At 35.9% G+C, this 20947-nt stretch overlaps 1 protein-coding gene across 5 annotated transcripts in view; it reads right to left on the bottom strand.

The window, feature by feature from the left end:
• Positions 1–20947, bottom strand: part of LOC136797905 (anoctamin-4-like) — a 30544-nt gene that overhangs the window by 5816 nt on the left and 3781 nt on the right. For 3 of the 5 annotated variants that reach the window (XM_067054487.1, XM_067054484.1, XM_067054486.1), the window contains exons 2-6: positions 12887–13098; positions 3341–3382; positions 2475–2590; positions 1255–2123; positions 289–756 (exon numbers count right to left, since the gene is read on the bottom strand). In XM_067054487.1, the coding sequence (XP_066910588.1) occupies positions 289–756; positions 1255–2123; positions 2475–2590; positions 3341–3382; positions 12887–13098 (1707 nt within the window). Of the gene's footprint in view, positions 1–288; positions 757–1254; positions 2124–2474; positions 2591–3340; positions 3383–6421; positions 6875–12886; positions 13099–20947 lie in introns of those variants that run through there. The other 2 variants (XM_067054485.1, XM_067054488.1) reach the window with 2 other exon arrangements.

Below are 20947 nucleotides of genomic sequence, written 5' to 3'. Positions count from 1 at the left end.
CAAATTTCATAACAGTGCTTGAAAATAATCTACAATATATAGCCCCCCTTCTTAAACTATTTCCCTTTTTCATAAAGATTTCTGATACCCCTTCTACATTTTTTCGAAAGAGGGGTCATCCCCCACTTAAGAAAGGAAGGGGGTCCGAACTATGAATAGTCAATTTCAGTATAGTATTTTGATATCCATATTTTCCAAACTTAACTCTAAAAAAAGAGGATCAAGATAACCAGAAGCTTACCATATAAAATTCTTACAAGATTTAAATAAAAAAGAAATCATGTTTACCTTGTACAGAGCAGCCATCGAACCTGAAGTTGGAAGCTGTGAATCTCTTGTATCGTCCAACCGATCCAGTGAAAAATTCACTCTTAAAGAAAGCTACATAGAATATTGAAGCGTAGGTGTTAGCAAATTGAAACCAAAACATTTTGACAGTGAAGGAATCCTCATAATCGGTGCGCGTTCTCGGGTTTTCCCAGTTGGTAATCATAACAGCAATACGTTGGTAAATAAATTTCAACAAGTTGATAGCGATTAAATTGACACATGCAGCCACGCCAGATACAACCAATTTTGCACGTTGTCGGATCATGGCGTTGTCAGATTTTAACAAGAAGGCGTAGAATGCAGCACGGAAAATGACGACGCTTACGACAGCAGCTAACACGAGGACGACGAAGAAAATAACGATACCGAACGCTCCCGTTAAGCGTTTACATTTTTGACCGAGCGGCATGTAGGGTTCCATTTTACCTAGAATGATGAAAAAAAACGTTTTAAAGGCCGGTCTCTTTGCATCATTGTGCCAAAAATCAGTCGTTACCGTCTGTAAGTGAATTAAATTAGAAACCTGATCATAGGTTTAAAAATAAGTTGTATATCTAACTCGCAGTTTTGACCTACAGAATCGAGGAAGGCAAAAGCAATAATCTACCGTCATCCAGAGTCAGTTATGATTAAGACAAATAATAAACTTATCGTTTCCATGGCATACTTTGGCAAACTTTCGCAAGCAGAAACTTTCGCGATTTTCGCGAATTTTGGTCTTTTTCACAAAAGTTAATGTTTTTGAAAATTCTTAACTGGATAATTCGTGAAAGTTTATGCTCGCGAAAAATATTTTTTCCTCAAATTCGCATAAGTAAATGTTGTAAATTTTGCGATTTTTCGACCTCGCGAAAGTTTCTGCTCGTGAAAGTTTGTACGTCTAAAGTACATAAACTCGCTAACGGCTCATCAAAAATTTCATACCTGTAACAGGATTCTCCTTCAATCGAGTAACAGCAGCCAAATATTCAGGTCTTGGTCTTTCCTCGTCTTCTTCAAAGTCCATCGTGTGCCATTCATAAGCAAGAGAAACTTGTTTGCGTTTCCAAAACTCCAAGAAAATGGTGGCCCATAACGACATAAAGATGGCGAAAAACAGTGTGGCTTCATTATCAAAGAAATGAGTCACTTTTGAATATAAACAACCTTCTTTAGACAGTAGATAATATGAACAAAGTTTATCGCATAAAGGACACATGACGAATTTGTATGCGCCTGTGCCATTGTTATTGGTATCTTCAGCGCATAATTCTTTGATTGGAGTATAATTAACAGCAGTTCCAACACCATAGATGAAGCAAATAACACCAACGATAGCAGCTGGGATCAAAAAAGCTGTATAGAAGCCAAGCCATGAGAAATACAATGCGATTTTTTCACCGAAATATTCCTTGATTGCGGGTACGGGTTGGTATTTGAAGATACGTCCTGGTCGAGCCCAGTCTTCTTGAAGACGTTGACGGTCATTGGTTGGTTCAGAACCATCAATCTCTTTGGTAGGTCCATCATGGAGTGGATAGACATCAGTGATAATGCCCTCGTGTTGCATTTTAAGGATACCTACATCCAAATCTTGGTCTCCAAATTTCGTCTTCTCCATAAGGAAATAAACGATGCGGCTACGTTCGGCAGGTGAGAAAAACGTGTCTTGATTTTCATGTCCGACGAATTCTTTAAGCCGATCTTTATCGAACGTGGCTACAAAGAATAGTTTCTCATCGACGGTTTTCGGTTCGCGAATGATGAACGGATCCAAGTTCTTGATGGTGTTGATTACACTATAGTTTTCGTACCTGGATAGAGGGAGTAGAGGCTCAATACTTTAACTTACGGCAAACGTGAGTAAAAAATAATACTGCATAGTATTCTGCAATCAAAAACATTACTTAAAAAGGCTAATATTTTGAAGTAAATTTACTTTGGCTTAAAATGCTGAAAGAAAATGAAAAAGTTAATCTACAAGATGGTGCTCTTTCTCAGAGCTATCACTGCATTAATACTTATGATTGTCTGCAAAAAAGGCAAGAATTTCAAAACTCGTTGCTGTAGAGATCTGTAAAGGACCTATGATTTGATGACATTTGATGTCACAGTAGTGTGACGTTTCTGAACCTCATCCCTTATGGTTTTATAACATTTCGTACCATGCGGGAATGTTGATATCGTTTTCTTTAACCGGCATTTTTATCTTCATGTCTTCGGCAGTGTCGCATAGAAGGTCGAAAGGTGCATGTACCTTGATAAAATGCGTCTCATTTTCCTTAAAAGCAAGAAATAAGAAATATTTAGAAAGTGACATTTAATGGAAAAAATATCAAAATACAGTGTCAGGCATGGATTTATAAATCCCGAAGTGCTACATGTCATGCTTTGGCTGAAGAGTATGTCGAGGTTAGGTAGGAAATCCTACCTAGAATTTCGGCGCTTGACCAATAAGAATCTTCGCAGGTTTTCGAAAACAATAGCAGTGATATTTTTTGCGATGTTCACTTTTTTTTCTAGGAAGAGCTTACGGCACGACATCTAGCCCTTTGGGCTTTACAGAAATCTGCTTTCAGGTGAATTCAAGGTAAAAGGCGTGAAGTGTTTTTAAAGCTAATTTACGATGAAATATTGAAACTCTTCAATAACATTAGTGTGAATTCACTAGAAAGTCAAAGTGATGTTTTATGATTTTCTCACTTGGTTCTCACTGAATTTTGGTGAGAAAAGGGGAATGTTTGAAGCATGTAAAATAACTAAAATGGGGTACAGTAATTTCTAAATATCCAAATGCTAAAATACATGTGATGTATTTTTATATACTTAAGAGCTTTTGAGATAAAAATGATATAAGAATTCGATAAATGATGAACAATTGTGATCTATTCTATCATTGCTTGTGTATATCTCCAAAATGGAAGTAAAAGAGCAAAAGAGGCAAAAACCTCTTAAATTAGAAACTTTTTGCAAAATGAATGATGTTTGTGTGATTTTGTTTTTTTATTCTTTTTGTGTTGTGTTTGTTTACCTTTTGTTCTTGTCCTTCGAAACTGCCATAGTCTTTACCATGCTAAAAAGTCGAGTCAGTAGTAGGAGAATGTCAGTGTCAATGTATTATATAAAATGAGTGTGTTAAAAGTGCAATAGACAAAATACAAAAACTCTATAAGTGTCAAATAAATCTTCTTTTCCAATCCTTTGATAAAAATTCAAAGGAGGAAATTTTCAACCAGATTTCATGGGTTTCAAAGGTGTAAAATTTCGGACAAAAAACTATATGCTCCTAAGTTTATTTGACACTTATTCAGAGTATAGGGTGTAGTATAGTGGTATAAGGTGCAAAAGTAAATAATTAAAATGCAAGCAAACTCGTGTGGTGTGAAGTTAAGTGAAATGCAAATTGCATGGTATTGTAAGTTTTATTGATTTGACAAGTTAGGATAAAGACTTAAACTCGTCCAAGCCTTTCTAAAATTAAAAGCTTTAGTTATTATCATAGCAAAACAAAATGATTATTAGAAATTAAGTTTTCATGACGTAAATATTCTTTTAAGTCAATGTAACTGTTAGCTCTTACATTACAAATAAACATCCTGATCTATTTATAAAAGTTGTCAGTTTCTGTCTCAATACATTATTCATTTGTCTGATTCTTTGAACCAATTTTGAAAATATTTCAATAAAGCCCTATTATGTCTGAACTTGTCGTGCGATTAGAAACACCTCCTTTGATAAGATGAATTTAACTAAAGTATTACAAAATTAAAAACAACTCTACTTAAAAAAAATCACTTTAAAGTATCAATTATCTTTTAAAGTTCTTTTTGTGCTTGCCATTTCCTAACCAATTCTATGATTTTGATAACTCATAAACTACTGCATAATCCCAGGTGCAATTATTCACAGTTAAATCATTTTTAACATACCTTAAAGGAAGAAATTTTGGCAGGAATTTAATTTGGCGGATGGCCAAAAAAGTTTTTTCAGAGGGAATTTAATTTGGCGGTCGCTTAAAAATTTAACCTTAAAATGGCGTCAAAACAGCGAAAAAATAGCAAAAACACTTTAAAAGAGATCATATTTTCAAAATGCTTAATTTTAGCGGGAACTTAATTTGCCGGATTTCAGTCAAATCCGCCAAATTTTCTTTCCGCCAAAATTTCTTCCTTTAAGGTAATGAAATCTTATATTAGCTCAACTGCCAGAATTCACCAACTGTCAAAATATTGTGTAAAAAGATTTTCGAGAATAAATTATTTAGGTTCACTAAATTCAAAGAACCCCAGAGTATATCATTTGGTTTATTTTGGTCAAGGTTTGAAAAGTTAAAATCAATAGCAATAACTTGATTTTACAAAATGGGGAGGGGCTGCAAGAATAAATTGATTTTAAAATTTCACTTTGTATTATTCCAGCTTTATTCCCTCAAAGACAATTTCTCAGTTGAGGAACTTTCCCTAGACCCTTCACAAAAATTTCTTTTAAAAATTCATGCTGATTTCTTTAGAAATTCATGCAAGACTGCAGAAATTCTTTGGAGAAAATTGCCTTAAATTAAAAAGGGCAATTTGGGCAAAAATAGGGCATATATAAATGGAAAAATCATGCAAAAAATATGTAACATTCACACATTCACACGTACTAGTGGATTTTTGGCTCAAAATTTTTTATATAATCCAAACTTTAAAATTTTGCACGATTCTAAAACGAAAGTTTTCTAACTTAGACCATCCGCTTTGATGTGAACATCTTTTGGCATGAAATGCTACGAAGGGCTCTTTTTGTTTACTGTGTTCATATTATGACAAGATAAAAAATGACAACAATAATTTCTCCTATAAAGCGATTACCATCTCAAAAATCATATCGGATAGGGTGTTCACACTGAAAATATGCACCGATCCAGAATGTGATGGAACGTGACATAGCACTTAAGACATCGTATCGTCTCAACACCTTATCCACTACAAAAATTGGTTTCTATTGTCTCAAAAATCATATTGGATTTGGTGTTCACACTAACCATTTTCCATCATCTCAAAAAGCTATCCGGTATAGTGTGAGCATGGTCTTATTCACCTAAAAAGCTAACTAAGGCGGTCCCATATTAATTCTGTGTTTTACTTTTTTACAAGCTAAAAATCAAAATGTAATTGTATGAAAATTTCACATTAAAAATTAGTTCTTTGAAATTAGTTCTTTGAAATTAGTTTCTTTCTATGCAAAGTTTACTCCAGAAAGTGCAAAACTTATGCGTGCAATGTATAGTTACAATATGAATTGTGAAATTATCTAGTATAAGTATACACTGTCATGGTGTGGTTATTTCATGTAAGTTGTGTAAAAATGTCATTGTGTTCAAAGTAAAACAATCTCAAACAAAAATCAAAGGTTGCAAATTTCACAACAAACAAATTCTACATTTTGCAATAAGCTGGATTCCCTTAACAACCAAAGGTTGTATTGGTTAATCTTTTTAGATTGTGAACATGCTACCGTAACTTGGTCTAATGTCGACACCCCTCCTCTAATTTCGACACACTTTTTATCAGCTGAAATTTATAGAAATGTTGAAACTGTTGTTCTTTGCTCAGTGGTTAGAGAGGAAAAATCCTTTTTCAATCTGTGATTCAAGCTTTCATATTATTCCTTTCTTTAAAGAAGGGTGTTGGAATTAGACGAGGGATGTCGATATTAGACCAACTTACGGTAGCTTATATAGCTTGTCTCGACTGCGTTCGAGCAATGATGATGATGATATAGCTTCAGTGATTTTAAAACTTAAGATTTGCCAAAGAAGTTTTTCAAATAACAATTTTTGAGAATGCACAGGGATAAAAAGATCAATCCTCATTTCTCATATAGAAAAGCTTGACATGATAGTGAAGGAAATATAAAAATCCTTAAGGATGTAATCCAAGATAAGAAGAAAATCTTGTAAAATCATCATGTAGCATAACACACCCGCTGAATCAAATTTTGAACTTTGGACTTTCTGGTTTACAGCTTGAAAATAATAAAAACAACATGACAAAGTGGAGAAAAGGCAATTTTCCGTAAAGATATAAAAATATTGAAAGAAATTTCAGTTTTGTATAAATATAACTACCTGTTTGGAGTCACCCTTTTCAATTTGAAGGCCTCTTTTCTCGATATTTTTTAAATAAGCTTCTCGGTGAGCTTCTTTAGTGGCAGCATCTTCATCATCAGCTAAAACATCATAAGCTATGATACAGTCAATTTTACGTTCACCATCATCAAAACGTAAGTCTTTCTGTGAATCGTCGCTCTTTTTTTCAGCCATGTCTTTTGCACTTAACAGTACTTGATCATCATTTTGTGTCTCACTAGCCATTCTGAGCTCTGACACAAAAGTCAACAATTAAGATATCTTTGTTGTGTCACTGATAATCGCTATTCAGATGAAAGCTTTGCATGCGATGTGACGAGCTTCTCTCTTTTTTACAAACGCCCCTCTGCCTTTCTCCTTGACAACATTGAACACAATTGGCTATTTAACCACAGTCTGTAATGACAGTCAGATCAAATCCCCTTTTTATATTATGGATATCTGAAACCATTATGTGGAATATGAATAGATTCATATTAAAAGAATTAATGTACCGTATAAAACATGTATTGTTTTTTTTTTGAGATCACAAATCACAAGGGATTTGTTATGATAAAAGGCTACCATCTTTAAAAATCGAATAAAAGATCAAAACAATGATTTTGTGTATTTTGCAGAACGTAAAAGCGGAAACTTTGACATTTTTCTACAAAAAAACCCGGAAGAGTGTGCGTGCCGTCCGGGGAGGAGTGAAAAGGACATACCCAGCTCGCGCCGGCGGTGTGGTAGTGTAGTAGGAGGAAATGGAAGAGACATCGTGTACGTACGTTATAGAGCCACACCAAAAAGTCGAACCACACCTAAACACTTCAAAACAAAAGCGAAGAGCGCATATATAACGCGAAAAATTGCGCTCGAAAAAGTGTTTTAAAAATGCCTAGGCGGCACACGTTTTTAATTAAACACAGTTTGTGGACACAAATAAATTTGGTTTCATTGCTATTATTTTAGCGAATCTTGATAAATCTTAATAGTCTAATGTTTTCATTAAGGATTTCGGTTTCATGTTCTATTTATTTTGACATGGATAGAGAAAATAGTTGACATCCGCGTCCAATCTTAATTGATTACAGTCTATTTTCTCATCCTAATGTTTTTTTTTCTGCAAAACGCACACAAAGCCATATTTCCGTGTTTATATCTAGCTATCGACATTTTCTTGGCTTCTCTTTCGCTCACCCGTCAACAAAAGCAATCAAGTTCCAATCTATTTAAATCACAATAGCGACTAATTGCCATTTCATAATGGGATTAGATAACTAGTTTCCTTATCTGTGTGTAGTAAGTATAATAGAGTCTCTATAGCTCGAATCTTGCTCGATCGTCTCCTCAACTCGAACGGTTTCCTCCCCCCTGGCCGTTCGAGTTATGGTGACTCTACTGTATATATTTTTGAAGACGACGCTTTTGAAAAATGTATTTTTAAGTTAAATTTAAACGTCGAATCGACGAGTATATAAAAAAAAAGCTATATTGAAGATCAAACAGCAAGCTGAGTAAATAGGTACTACTTTCTTGCTTTTATCATTGAACTTCATTTCTTTCAAGAAACCTCCGACAAACAGGGCCAAGGCGATACACAATAACGTCCGGAAATATTTCAAATGTAATCTCTCTCGCATGTGACAACCACGCGATGTTTTCCCAATTGACACTGTGGTCACACTTTAGTTATTTGCAAACAAACGGTTTATATCTAAAGAATAGGCAATCTTATATTCAGGGAAACTTCTACCACTTCTTCAAAATATACTTCACCAAAAAAGTGAAAATTCTCGGACGCGAAGAGAGCAATGGTTAAATAACCTACATCATGACTCCGTGACTCTGCTTAAGATCGGTCTGAGCATAGTCTGAAATGTTAATCTCGCAAAAAAAATTATTATCATAATTATCCACATTTGGCTGACATCTTGGATATCTTTCGCAAACAATTTATATCATCTCGGTATCGCAAACAAGCAATTCTACTAAAAAATATTTTTCCAAGGCAACGTTTGTTTAAAGCATTTCAAAAATAAATTTGAATATCTTTACTTTATCAAGGTCAAACTGTATTTGCCTCGATCTCGTTTGAACAGTAAAAAGATAAAGCTCTTTTTGAATAAAGACACCGAATTATGGACAGTAGAGTAGAACCAAAAAGCAGTTTCCCTTTTGAACTTTATGACATTTTTTGACCTCCTAGCTGCGTATTTCTGGTATTACAGAAAGTAACATGGAAATTACGTAACGTGTAAGCCGTGTAAGACGGAATTTGTCTAGACTGGGTAATAACTTTATACTTTATTCTTTAACTGTTTTACTTTATATCATATACACCTTTTCGACCGTCGTCACGCGGTCAAGCGCGTGCCACTTAATCATTTAATTATCCCCCTAAACTTGATCCAATCCTTTTTTGACACATTTTTCTATTGTCTATATGTGTGAAAAAAGGACTGGGACGGTTTTAGTGGGATAAAGCGGACAACAAAATGCCCGGGCGGCAATTGGCGGCTACGGTCGAAAAGGTGTATTAGAACAGAGAAAAAAACAACTGTTATTACGCATCATCAAAAAAGGGCGAATTTTTTCGAGTCTGCTAAATTGCGTGGGTTGCGTGGGTGCGTGGGTCAATATTTTTGCGTGGGTTAATATTTTTGCGTGGGTCATTTTTTTGCGTGGGTGCGTGAGTCAAAATATTTTTTGCGTGGGTCAAATTTTTTGCGTGGGTCAATTTTTTTTGCGTGGGTCAAATTTTTTGCGTGGGTCATATTTTTTTGCGTGGGTCATATTTTTTTGCGTGGGTCATTATTTTTTGCGTGGGTCATATTTTTTTGCGTGGGTCATTAATTTTTGCGTAGGTCTAAGTTTTTGAGTGGGTCACTATTTTTTTGGTGATTTTTTAGCTAACTCGATTTTTTTACCAAATTAAAACTTTCGAGTTAGCTAAGACGTTTTTTTGTCAAATTTAAATTTTCAAGTTATCTTATACACAAATGTGTTGTGTATATATCTACTAAAACTAAACAAAGGCACATAGTTTTTATGTAGTAACACCTTGTGGTTTATTTTACATAGCTGCACTTATTTACTATAACATTATACAGAATCAACACACACCCCTCTAATTTTTGTAGACACACTTCAGGATCACACTTTTGAATTTTAGCATGCTATATTTCAGGATTCCAGTGTCATGGAAATAAGCATCGCTCGCCTAATGAATATAACTTTTGTAGAAAAATTTTCAGGTTTTGTCACCATTTGCTTCGTTCTTTAACACTCAAAGGAAACCCAAAAGATTAAGGGGTGCTATAAGAAGCTATAAAGCTTCTAAAAAGATTCTATAAAGCTTCCTCTTATAAAAAGACACTCCTTTGTTGGAAAAGTTCTTTCCGACCTCGTTTATTGGAACAAATTCACCATATTATTATTCAGAAAGTACGGAACTGTACAGCTATGCAAAATAAACAAAATAAACCAAAACGTGTTATGTAAAACACATCCAACATTTTGGATGTGACCAGTTCGAATTTCAAGGGAAGGCATTTTTTCGAATTACAGAGAGAATTTTGACCCACGCAAAAATTTTGACCCACGCAAAAAATAATGACCCACGCAAAAAATATGACCCACGCAAAAAATATGACCCACGCAAAAAATAATGACCCACGCAAAAATTTTGACCCATGCAAAAAATTTGACCCACGCAAAAAATATGACCCACGTAAAAGAATTGACCCACGCAAAATTTTTGACCCACGCAAAAAATATTTTGACCCACGCACCCACGCAAAAAAATGACCCACGCAAAAATATCGACCCACGCACCCACGCAACCCACGCAATTTAGCAGACTCTATTTTTTCCCACCCTCTTTCCACACGCTTTCTTTCTTGTATTTTATACATCGGGTGTTTGTTTATGCTGCTCACACCCCAGTTAGTTTTTGTTATGAAAATGAAGGTATAACGAGTAAACATGCTGAGTCGGAGGGATATTGACAGGTTTGAAGACTTTTTGTGAGAGAGAAATGTTTCAAGCAAGGTCGAAACATTATGAGCAAAAAAAGTGTTTCGCCTGAATGCTTATCGGTCGCCCCCTTCGTATTAACATAAACAGTCCTCTTCCCGATGTATCCCAGGCTTTATTTATGTTACTGCACTGATGGACGTCAGATAATAGGGTATTATTATCCATATAGCGGTCATTAAGTAAGCCATTAAAGATTCGAACGGCGGGCGGTATTGAAAGGTTCTATGACTCAAATAGTCATAATAGCTTCAGAGGGCTGAAATATCATTAACCGCCCTGGTTATAGGGCGATAACGTCATTTGCGGCCCGCTCGGAACTTTATTGAAGTCGTTGCATTGAAGCGGTGAGACTAAACCGACGTCAGAAAAAAAACACTTTTTGGTCATTTGCAGCCCGCTCGCAAGGGTACTCAAAACTTGTTGAAGTCATTGCATTGAAGCGAAAAGACTTGGCTGACGCTAGAAAAAAACGTTGTTTGAATTTCCGATATTGATAATAATAGTAATAGTGTTAAGCTTTCGTTCGTTGTTGTCATTAATTCTGCCCTTGCAGTTTGATTATTAGCCCTCTAGTGCCATTTGCGCCCTCTAGTGCCATTTGCGGAAATGACACTCTCGGGCTAATAATCAAACTGCGCGAGCAGAAAATAACAACAACGACCTCAAACTGAACGCTGTTATATCATCTGACGCTACATTTCTTCTTTTATAAGAACAATTTTATAAAAACAATGGCACCCAAAATCGCCAAAAAATAAGAACAAAAAAAATTGAGAACAATACGGAGCCTGAAATTTTTAAATTTTAAGCAATTTAGGAGCCAAAGTAGTAAAAATTTGGTATACCACCTAAAACACCTCAATTAACCCTTAAATAAGAACAGGATAAGAACAATTTGAGGCTCAAAGTGTATCAGTAAAACAGCAAAAAGCCGAAGCGGGAATGAGGTTGCATAACTACACTTCCTCCTATGGGTACGAGTTTTAAGTTTTGATGCTACGGAATTCTATCTAACTTGATGGTGTAATATCATATCATTGTCACCAGTGATAGTTGCATATGTATCATACAACCGTCCATAATATCCGATCGGAAATATATATATATAAAAGCTTCCTATAGCGTAAGAACATACTTTATTTTCCTCAAATGTTATAATTTATAACATAAGATATTTTACAAAAGTAATCTTTCTAAATCTTTCTTTGTCATAAGAACTTTTTGTTTCTAACTAACAACAGAAGAGTCTCCATAACTGGAAATTATATATCTCGAATGTCTCCTTAACTCGATCGATGTTGATCCCTTCAGTGAACATTGTTATATATAAAACCTTACTGGGGGGGGGGGGGTTTGTATTTTTACGGTGTGACGGGATTGGCCCTTTTTTAGTACGGTATTACGGGATTTGACGAAAAAAGGGACGGGAAAACGGTATTTTAAAATCAGACGGTGACGGTATTTAGGTACATTTTTGCCCTGTACAAGCCGGTGTGACGGTGTTATTATTTTTTCAATTTTCGGGATTCCGAGATTCAGCAAAAATTTTGACGGGAAAACGGTATTTCGAACCCCTACAACCCCCCCCTTACACCATATCTCGAAGTTTCCTTAACTTGACTGGTGCGTGTTCGAGTTATAGAAACTCCACTGTATCAGAAAAAAATATCTGATCTTCCTTTAACTTCTATCCTAGTAGTCTACGAGGCTCAAGTCTCAACATTTATAAACACTATAAACTTTTATAACCACACTTTCCCTTATCAACTTGGAATCTCAATAATCAAAGTTAATGTTGGAAAATATGTTAGTGTTTTTGCATTATTGTTGTTATTCAGTTAGCAGTTTGTTAGTAGCTAGTTGTAATTTAGCATGAGAAAATAGGTTATGACCCTCCAATAAAGGTTGGAGAAAAAAATATAAGCTTTACTCTCGGGTACCTAATAGACGGGGTATTAGAAAAAACGGGTAGGTGTTTATAATAAAAGTGTCTTGCCCGAAGAATATGAATCACGGGAAGGGAGATATGGTAAAGGGTTTCCCTAAATTTAATTGGCAAGGGCGGGGCGCGGTTTGAATATGATTATTCTGAGTGAAAATCTTCCGGAGGTTTATTAGGTAACTGAGAGTACTTCTAATTACGAAAAACTGAAAAAATAAACCATCAACAATCCAAAAGTTCGCTCAACGATCAAACGCGCCAAAATAATAGAATAGAATAAAGACAGAACCAAGCTGGTGCTTTATCCCCGAAAGGCTTCTCGCAGAGTCTTTTTTAGCCAGCCAGCTTGGTTCGTTAATCGAATTATTCGGAAATTTTCATTTTCAGCGGAAATGTTTTCGATTGATTGTTTTGCGAACTTTTGGATTGTTAGCGGTAAGTACGGTACAAGTCATCCTGAATTTCAGAAAAATGCGACTTACCATTTTTGCTTGTTCAAATTCCAATCCTAACACTTTCAAATTGTCTAAATATTTTTGTCGCTGTGGATCAAGTTCAGCGTTCGCTTCATACGCGAAAATGATGTCGATTCTTCGGACGCCATCTTCGAACATGAGATCCTCAGCTGCCGGTGTTTTTGTCTTCTCATCAGACATATCACCTTGTGTGTTTGTGAGGAGATGTGCTTCACTATCTATGGATCGAGATAATAAAGTATTTGAAAATTAAGTAGAAGAACGCAACCTACACCAGTACAATACACCTTTTTGACCGCAGCCGCCAATTACAGCGCGGGCATTTTTGTCCGATTTACCACCTTAAAATCGTCCCAGTCTTTTTTTTGCAACTGAGGCAATAGAAAAAAGTGTCAAAAAAGGATTGGATCGAGTGGTAAATTAAAGAATAAGGTGGACGGTCGAAAAGGTGGATACATACATAGGAAAACTGACAATAAAACATATATCAAGCAGTGAAGAAAATTTGAGAATTTACTGCCGTAGAATAAAAAATACCGAGTTTATATATCGGAGGATATTGAGGGCGACGGTAAGTGAAATGATACAAAAGAAAGTCGATAGTTGATGTACGCCTCTATATTGCCTTTGCTCACCTAAACAGACGACGGTATTTTGGTGTTTTTACCGTCGTCGGGCAAAGTGGACGGTGAATTTGGAGACATGTCAACTTTGCTTTATACCGTTCCCCTCTATTTACCTCGAATACATACTCTCGGGTACCTAATAGCCGGGGGGGTTGGAATAAGCAGGGGGGTTGGAAAAAATCTCAAAATTTAATAAGCGGGGGGGGGGGGTTGGAATAAAAATGTCCTGGGTGGAAAATGTTTGAAAAGGAGGCTAATACAGCAGAATTAACACAAAAAGGGAACTTTCAAAAACATTTTCCCAAAAATTAATAAGCGGGGGGGGGGGTTGGAATAAGAATGTCCTGGGTGGAAATTTTTCGAAAAATTAATTAGCGGGGGGGGGGGGGACGGCTATTAGGTACCCGAGAGTAAACTCGCTAATAAGCGTCAATAATGCACTCTAGTACAGAGTTTACCTAACAACTCATTCCACTATGGATACTAATCTACCTCAAAAACCTTAAAATGTAAAATCATCTAACCTTATTCAAGCTATCCAGAAAAAGCTAATCACACATTTCAATCAACGAAAACTTTAAAAAAAATACGAGGTTCCTTAACGATCACAACAAAAACAATGTCAATCCTCTTTTATATTAAAACAGAAATATTGGAATGCCTACTCCAATAGATTATAATCATTTCCCAATTAAAAGCCTCAATTAACAAGGCATTAGCGTGACCACAATGCTGTACCACATTCTAGATGCTGGAAAAATAGTAGCTCACGGAACAAAAGTCAGGCTAATATGCAATAGATCCAAGATTCTCTAATTTTAAAATATTAAGTTTTACGTGTTTGAGACCTTGAATATCAAGAAGAGTCTACGCCTTGTTGGGGATTGGATTCAAAAATTCATTGTAAAAACGATTGACATCGGTAAACCCATTTCATAGGTTTGAGAGAGCAAATATTTCAGTATGGATGTGTCTGAAACTCTGCTCAGGCATTAAGCAACATGTGTCAAAATTGGCTCTGTAAGGTTGATTGTTCATTAAAATCTTTGAACCAACAGGTCCGGCGGAAGCGGGGAGACTGGGGAGACTTCAGCCTCCCCACTTTTGAGCAAATTAGATTTTTTTCTCAAATTTCTAGCGAATTTCAGGGAGCCTTCAGCCTCCCCACTTTAACAGTTGTTCCGCCGGGCCTGACCAAGTTCTTTTTATTTTTACGCCACGGAAAATCCACGAATTTTCTCAATCACGCCACTGAAAATCAGCTCCCGCAAAAGATTTGAGTAAAATGAGAATTGATCAGAATTGATTACAACCAACACACCAAACTCTAATAACTGACCACCAGAAACCACCTAGCTATGGTTACAAGAGTCACAAACCTTTTACTAAAGATTCCACTGATCAGGCTATTAGCTTTATATAGAGTTACAAAAAGCAGTCGAGACTCCAGCTTTGCATACCAGGAAAGCTGAAAACCTTTAAGTCTGATTTGTATCAGAATGTCATGACCTTTGATCCATATAAGATGCAATCATATGAAACCAGGGCTCCTCCACTACTCTCGTCCTGACTGTCAGCATTCTACTGATATGTTTTGTTAGGCGAGGCCAATTTAATTTGTTATTTTACGGGCCAAGCTACCTAAAAAAGAAGGTCGGTCGGTCGGCGAAAAAATAAAAATTAAAGTAGAATTTTACGTAGAGCCTCCTAAAAAGGCAGCAAAAACTATTACATCGTGACAAAAATGCGAAACAGAAATTAAAAAGACACAAAATATAGCTTGAATTCATGGATTAAATGAAAAATTAGACATAAAATTCTTGGCAGTCTGTAAAGCAAAGAAAATAAAAAGGTACTACCAAAATCAATTTTATTTTTATTTTTATTTTTGGAATTTCACAGGGTCGGTCGGGCCCGTAAAACAACTAATCAAATTGGTCTCGCCTTATAACGCGAATTTTCGCGCAGTCGAAGATAGAGCGAAAATTAGTTTCTCCGCGATCTCGCACTCAAATAGTAGGGCGTCAGGGCGTGATCGTGAATGGGCGGACGGGCGTCCGAGAGACATGGGTCCGAGTACGCATGCTCAGATGAGACATGTATGGGTTTAAAAATGGTAGCCCTTTTTCAAAACAACATCTCGGGTCGAGGGCTCTGGACATTAACCTTACTTACATAAATCTTATATTTTATTTTCATGTGATGCATCGACGATGACCGGAGGCAACGAAACGGGATATGTATCCAGAAAAACACTTCCGATTCTATAGCCGACTAAAGAGCAACCGGACAAATCAGATACACGATAAAAACTCGATAACGAACAACCACTGACAACACCTGCAAGAGAAGAATCCGAGCATTCCGAACTCGAAAGACGAAACGATACGATACGATATCCTAACATTGGTCGATGTTATCATATATTTCCATCGAAAGAACTGACGAAATATACGTAATTACAAACGAATTAAAGAGAGGCGGTAATTATGAACGATTTAATGAGAGATCGTATTTGCGAGAGACTCAAGAGTAGTGCCTTAACCCTCGAGGACGCGACCGTGCATTGGGACGAGGAATATGTATTTTCCTCTCACGAAGGGGTTTGTGGCGCATCCGGCCGGTTCGCAATCACTACTTTCTACGAAATATTACCACGTTCAAATTTACAACAATGACACTCGAGCCAAGAATTTATTATACAGTACTCAACGAATAAACTTCTTGTATTTTATCCGCTGTCCAGAGTATCCTCAGTGCTTGCAAAGACCCGTCCACCAAATTATAAAGAAAACACTGTGTCTTTTCTTCTGTGGGTATGGGAGTCGGGAGTTTAGGGTGTGGGAAGTTACTATGGTTTAGAGTTAGAGGAGAAAAACACTATACTCTACTCTTTCTACATAACGCTTAAAGACCAATCTTGAACCCCGATGGGAGAATATAACAAGAAATTAAGATAACCAGACCCCCCAGTCACTTTTCAAATCACGCTATCACGCAAAAAAATTCCAAATCACGTTATCACGAGTTAAATTTCCTTTCTATCACAATCACGTTGATCACGTTGGTTCCTCCAATCACACAATCAAATCACGCACTTTAAAATCTTAAATCACGAAATCACAAACTTGAAAAAACGCCAATCACTCTATCACGAAAACCGCTGGGGGCTTCCTAACCAGGCTTTACATCTTAAAAGATATCACACACCAGGCTGTGTATGCCTTAAGGAAGGAAGTCATAGAAAGCCTATCCTAAAACTAGACAGCAAATCAATTTACAAAAAATGAAGCGAAGTTGCACCAAAGAAAAACAACTATTTGCAAGTCATCAACTTTCGTAGGAAATTCGTCCCTATTTGCTTAACATGACGAGTTAATATGTCACCAAACACCAGAGAGAAAAAAGGTCATGAAATCCTCCAAGAGGGGGAGAGAGTTTAAAGAATCTTCAATCCTAATATGGGGCTTTTAAGAGCTCTCCCACTGTTACGGAAAATTTTCATTGACTGTACACTGGTGTTGTAAAAAGTCAATGTTGACAAATCACCATTTATATGCAAAAGAATCCATCTCTTTACCACGAAATCTGATAGCCGTGAATATGTAAATAAAACCTCAGACTTAAGATTAAGTTTCGAACGTAAAGTCCTTTAATAAACAGGGTGTTAAACCATATCACTCTCTCCACGTTGAATTGCAATCATCCAAATCCAAGCTCAAATTAGAGCCCTATAAACATAACGAGATAGTGAGATACTAGCTTCCAAGGGTCTTCCATCAGTATTGAATCTCATATACCTTAAAGCTAGTTAAATATCTAAGGTAGAACAGGTTTTCCATTGAAAGAATATATGGAAATTCTCAATTTCATTGGAATTAAGAGGGAAAGGAACTAGTTTTGTAGTCCAGGAAAATTCAATTCATTTTTGATAAAAAATATCCCTATGTAGATGTCTCAAATGTCATTGATCGATTTATCAGTACAGAGACTACGTCCGGAAATATGCAAAAAGTTGAAAAATAACTCCCCATTTCTTTTCAGAGAGATCAAGTGGAACACCCTATCACAACGAAAAAAAAATCCGGTTAAGAACGTCCCACTTTCTACCTGAAAATCATACTCTCGTCACTTCCCAATAGGAGACTTTAAACCTGAAATTACCACTAATTCAAGGCAACATTATTTCAATATGCATGGTGTTATAAATCAAATATTAAAATCTCAATTGGGCCATTCCATTTTATATCCATACAGGGGGATGGACGAACATTGCCAGAGCGTAATCCCAGAAAAATTTCCAGAGGGTATAACGAAGTATTTTTTCATTTTTTCCAGGAGGTAAAAGTTTTGATTTCTAGGGGGTAAAAGACTGATTTTAGTTCTTCCTACCCTTACTTTTAAGGTATGTAAAGAATTTTTCCAAGGGTTCTTTTGCAAATTTCCAGGGGTATTCACATATTTCTAAGAATCTTTATTTTCCTTTAAAAGGTTCGTCCACCCTCTTGTATGGAAATTTAATGGAACAGCCCATTCTGTATTCGTGTTTAATTTATAATTTGCGATATCTTGATTTTTACATATAAGCGAGAACTGAAACCGGAGTTTAAAAACCGTAAAAATAACGAGAACTTGGTCTGTCAGCATTCTACTGATATGTTTTGTTAGGCGAGGCCAATTTAATTTGTTGTTTTACGGGCCAAGCTACCCAAAAAAGAAGGTCGGTCGGCGGCGAAAAAATAAAAATAAAAGTAGAATTTTACGTAGAGCCTCCTAAAAAAACAGAAATTAAAAAGATACAAAAAATATATCTTGAATTCATGGATTAAATGAAAAATTGGACATAAAATTCTCAAAACCTTGGAAAAACTACAAAATTTTTGAAAATTTGGCAGTCTGTAAAGCAAAGAAAATAAAAAGGTACTACCAAAATCAATTTTATTTTTATTTCGATTTATGGAATTTCACAGGGTCGGTCGGGCCCGTAAAACAACTAATCAAATTGGTCTCGCCTTATAACAAACACTATACTCTACTCTTTCTACATAACGCTTAAAGACCAATCTTGAACCCCGATGGGAGAATATAACAAGAAATTAAGATAACCAGACCCCCCAGTCACTTTTCAAATCACGCTATCACGCAAAAAAAATCCAAATCACGTTATCACGAGTTAAATTTCCTTTCTATCACAATCACGTTGATCACGTTGGTTCCTCCAATCACACAATCAAATCACGCACTTTAAAATCTTAAATCACGAAATCACAAACTTGAAAAAACGCCAATCACTCCATCACGAAAACCGCTGGGGGCTTCCTAACCAGGCTTTACATCTTAAAAGATATCACACACCAGGCTGTGTATGCCTTAAGGAAGGAAGTCATAGAAAGCCTATCCTAAAACTAGACAGCAAATCAATTTACAAAAAATGAAGCGAAGTTGCACCAAAGAAAAACAACTATTTGCAAGTCATCAACTTTCGTAGGAAATTCATCCCTATTTGCTTAACATGACGAGTTAATATGTCACCAAACACCAGAGAGAAAAAATGTCATGAAATCCTCCAAGAGGGGGAGAGAGTTTAAAGAATCTTCAATCCTAATATGGGGTTATTAAGATCTCTCCCGCTGTTACGGAAAATTTTCATTGACTGTACACTGGTGTAGTAAAAAGTCAATGTTGACAAATCACCATTTATATGCAAAAGAATCCATCTCTTTACCACGAAATTTGATAGCCGTGAATGTGTAAATAAAACCTCAGATTAAGTTTCAAACGTAAAGTCCTTTAATAAACAGGGTGTTAAACCATATCACTCTCTCCACGTTGAATTACAATCATCTAGACCCAAGCTCAAATTAGAGCCCTATAAACATAACGAAATAGTGAGACACTAGCTTCCAAGGGTCTTTCATCTTCACGTTTTTTTATAAGAACATCCAACATTTTTTAAGCTATCGGGTGTTCTTAACTTTTTAAGTTTTAAGCCTAAAATGTTTTTAAAATGTTCTTAATTTCGCCATTTTGTGAGTATTTTGGTCAACTTTCCTAAGAAATTGGGAGTTCGCAAAGCCTTAAAATGCTCTTAACTTGTCCTTAATATTTTGGCCATCGAAGCCTTATGTTCTTATGTAGTTTGTTCTTAAAAAAACTTGTATTGAACCTCGTATAACTTAAAGCTAGTTAAATATCTAAGGTAGAACAGGTTTTCCATTGAAAGAATATATGGAAATTCTCAATTTCATTGGAATTAAGAGAGAAAGGGACTAGTTTTGTAGTCCAGGAAAATTCAATTCGTTTTTGATAATAAAATATTCCTATGTAAATGTCTCAAATGTCATTGATCGATTTATTAGTACAGAGACTACGTCCGGAAATATGCAAAAAGTCAAAAAACAAAAAAAACAAAAAACTCCCCGTTCCTTTTCAGAGAGATCAAGTGGAACACCCAATCACAACGAAAAAAAATCCGGTTAAAAACGTCCCACTTTCTACCTGAAAATCATACTCTCGTCACTTCCCAATACGAGACTTTAAACCTGAAATTACCACTAATTCAAGGCAACATTATTTCAATATGCATGGTGTTATAAATCAAATATTAAAATCTCAATTGGGCCATTCCATTTTATATCCATACAGGGGGATGGACGAACACTTCCAGAGCGTAATCCCGGAAAAATTTCCAGAGGGTATAACGAAGTATTTTTTCATTTTTTCCAGGAGGTAAAAGTTTTGATTTCTAGGGGGTAAAAGACTGATTTTAGTTTGTCCACCCTTACTTTTAAGATATGTAAAGAATTTTTCCAAGGCTTAATTTATAATTTGCGATATCTTGATTCTTACATATAAGCGAGAACTGAAACCGGAGTTCACTAGAAAAAAGAAAGTATTGGCTTTACTTTGTCAAGCCAATGAAAATCTAAAACCATGGTAACTTTTTCATTCTTGACGCCTAAGAACATTTTCAAACCTATATTTTATATCTGTCTGAGTTCACCAACGCTCTTTCTTGCTTCAGTTGATCATATCGTAGATCTAATCAAGTCAATAAGCATAAAATCTTAAACTAATCGCTTTTCGCATAACAAAAGGAACAACCCTGCATCAGCACAAAAGACATCGACCCTCCAGCTGAGACAAAAGGGGCGTGGCTTCATATCCTACAGCCGGAGCATCATAACTATAGATTTATAAAGCCCGAAAGACTAGATGTAAAGCTTTTGCTGAAACGTGTGCCGTGGTTAGGTAGGAAAACCTACCTAAGTTACGTGATATTACAATAGAATTTCAGCGATTGACCAATCAGAAGCTTCGCGGGTTTTCGAAAACAATAGCAACAATATTTCTTCCGATATTCACTATTTTTGCCTGCGATGGCTTAAAGCTCGACATCTAGCCCTTCGGGCTTTATAAATCTATGATCATAACTTGAACC

This window comes from Clytia hemisphaerica, unplaced genomic scaffold (genome assembly GCF_902728285.1).
Source record: "Clytia hemisphaerica strain Z4C2 unplaced genomic scaffold, Clytia hemisphaerica genome assembly, whole genome shotgun sequence".
NCBI classification, from domain to species: Eukaryota; Metazoa; Cnidaria; class Hydrozoa; order Leptothecata; family Clytiidae; genus Clytia; species Clytia hemisphaerica.
Note: the sequence above shows the minus strand (reverse complement) of the source record. Positions and strands in the feature narration are given on the sequence as shown.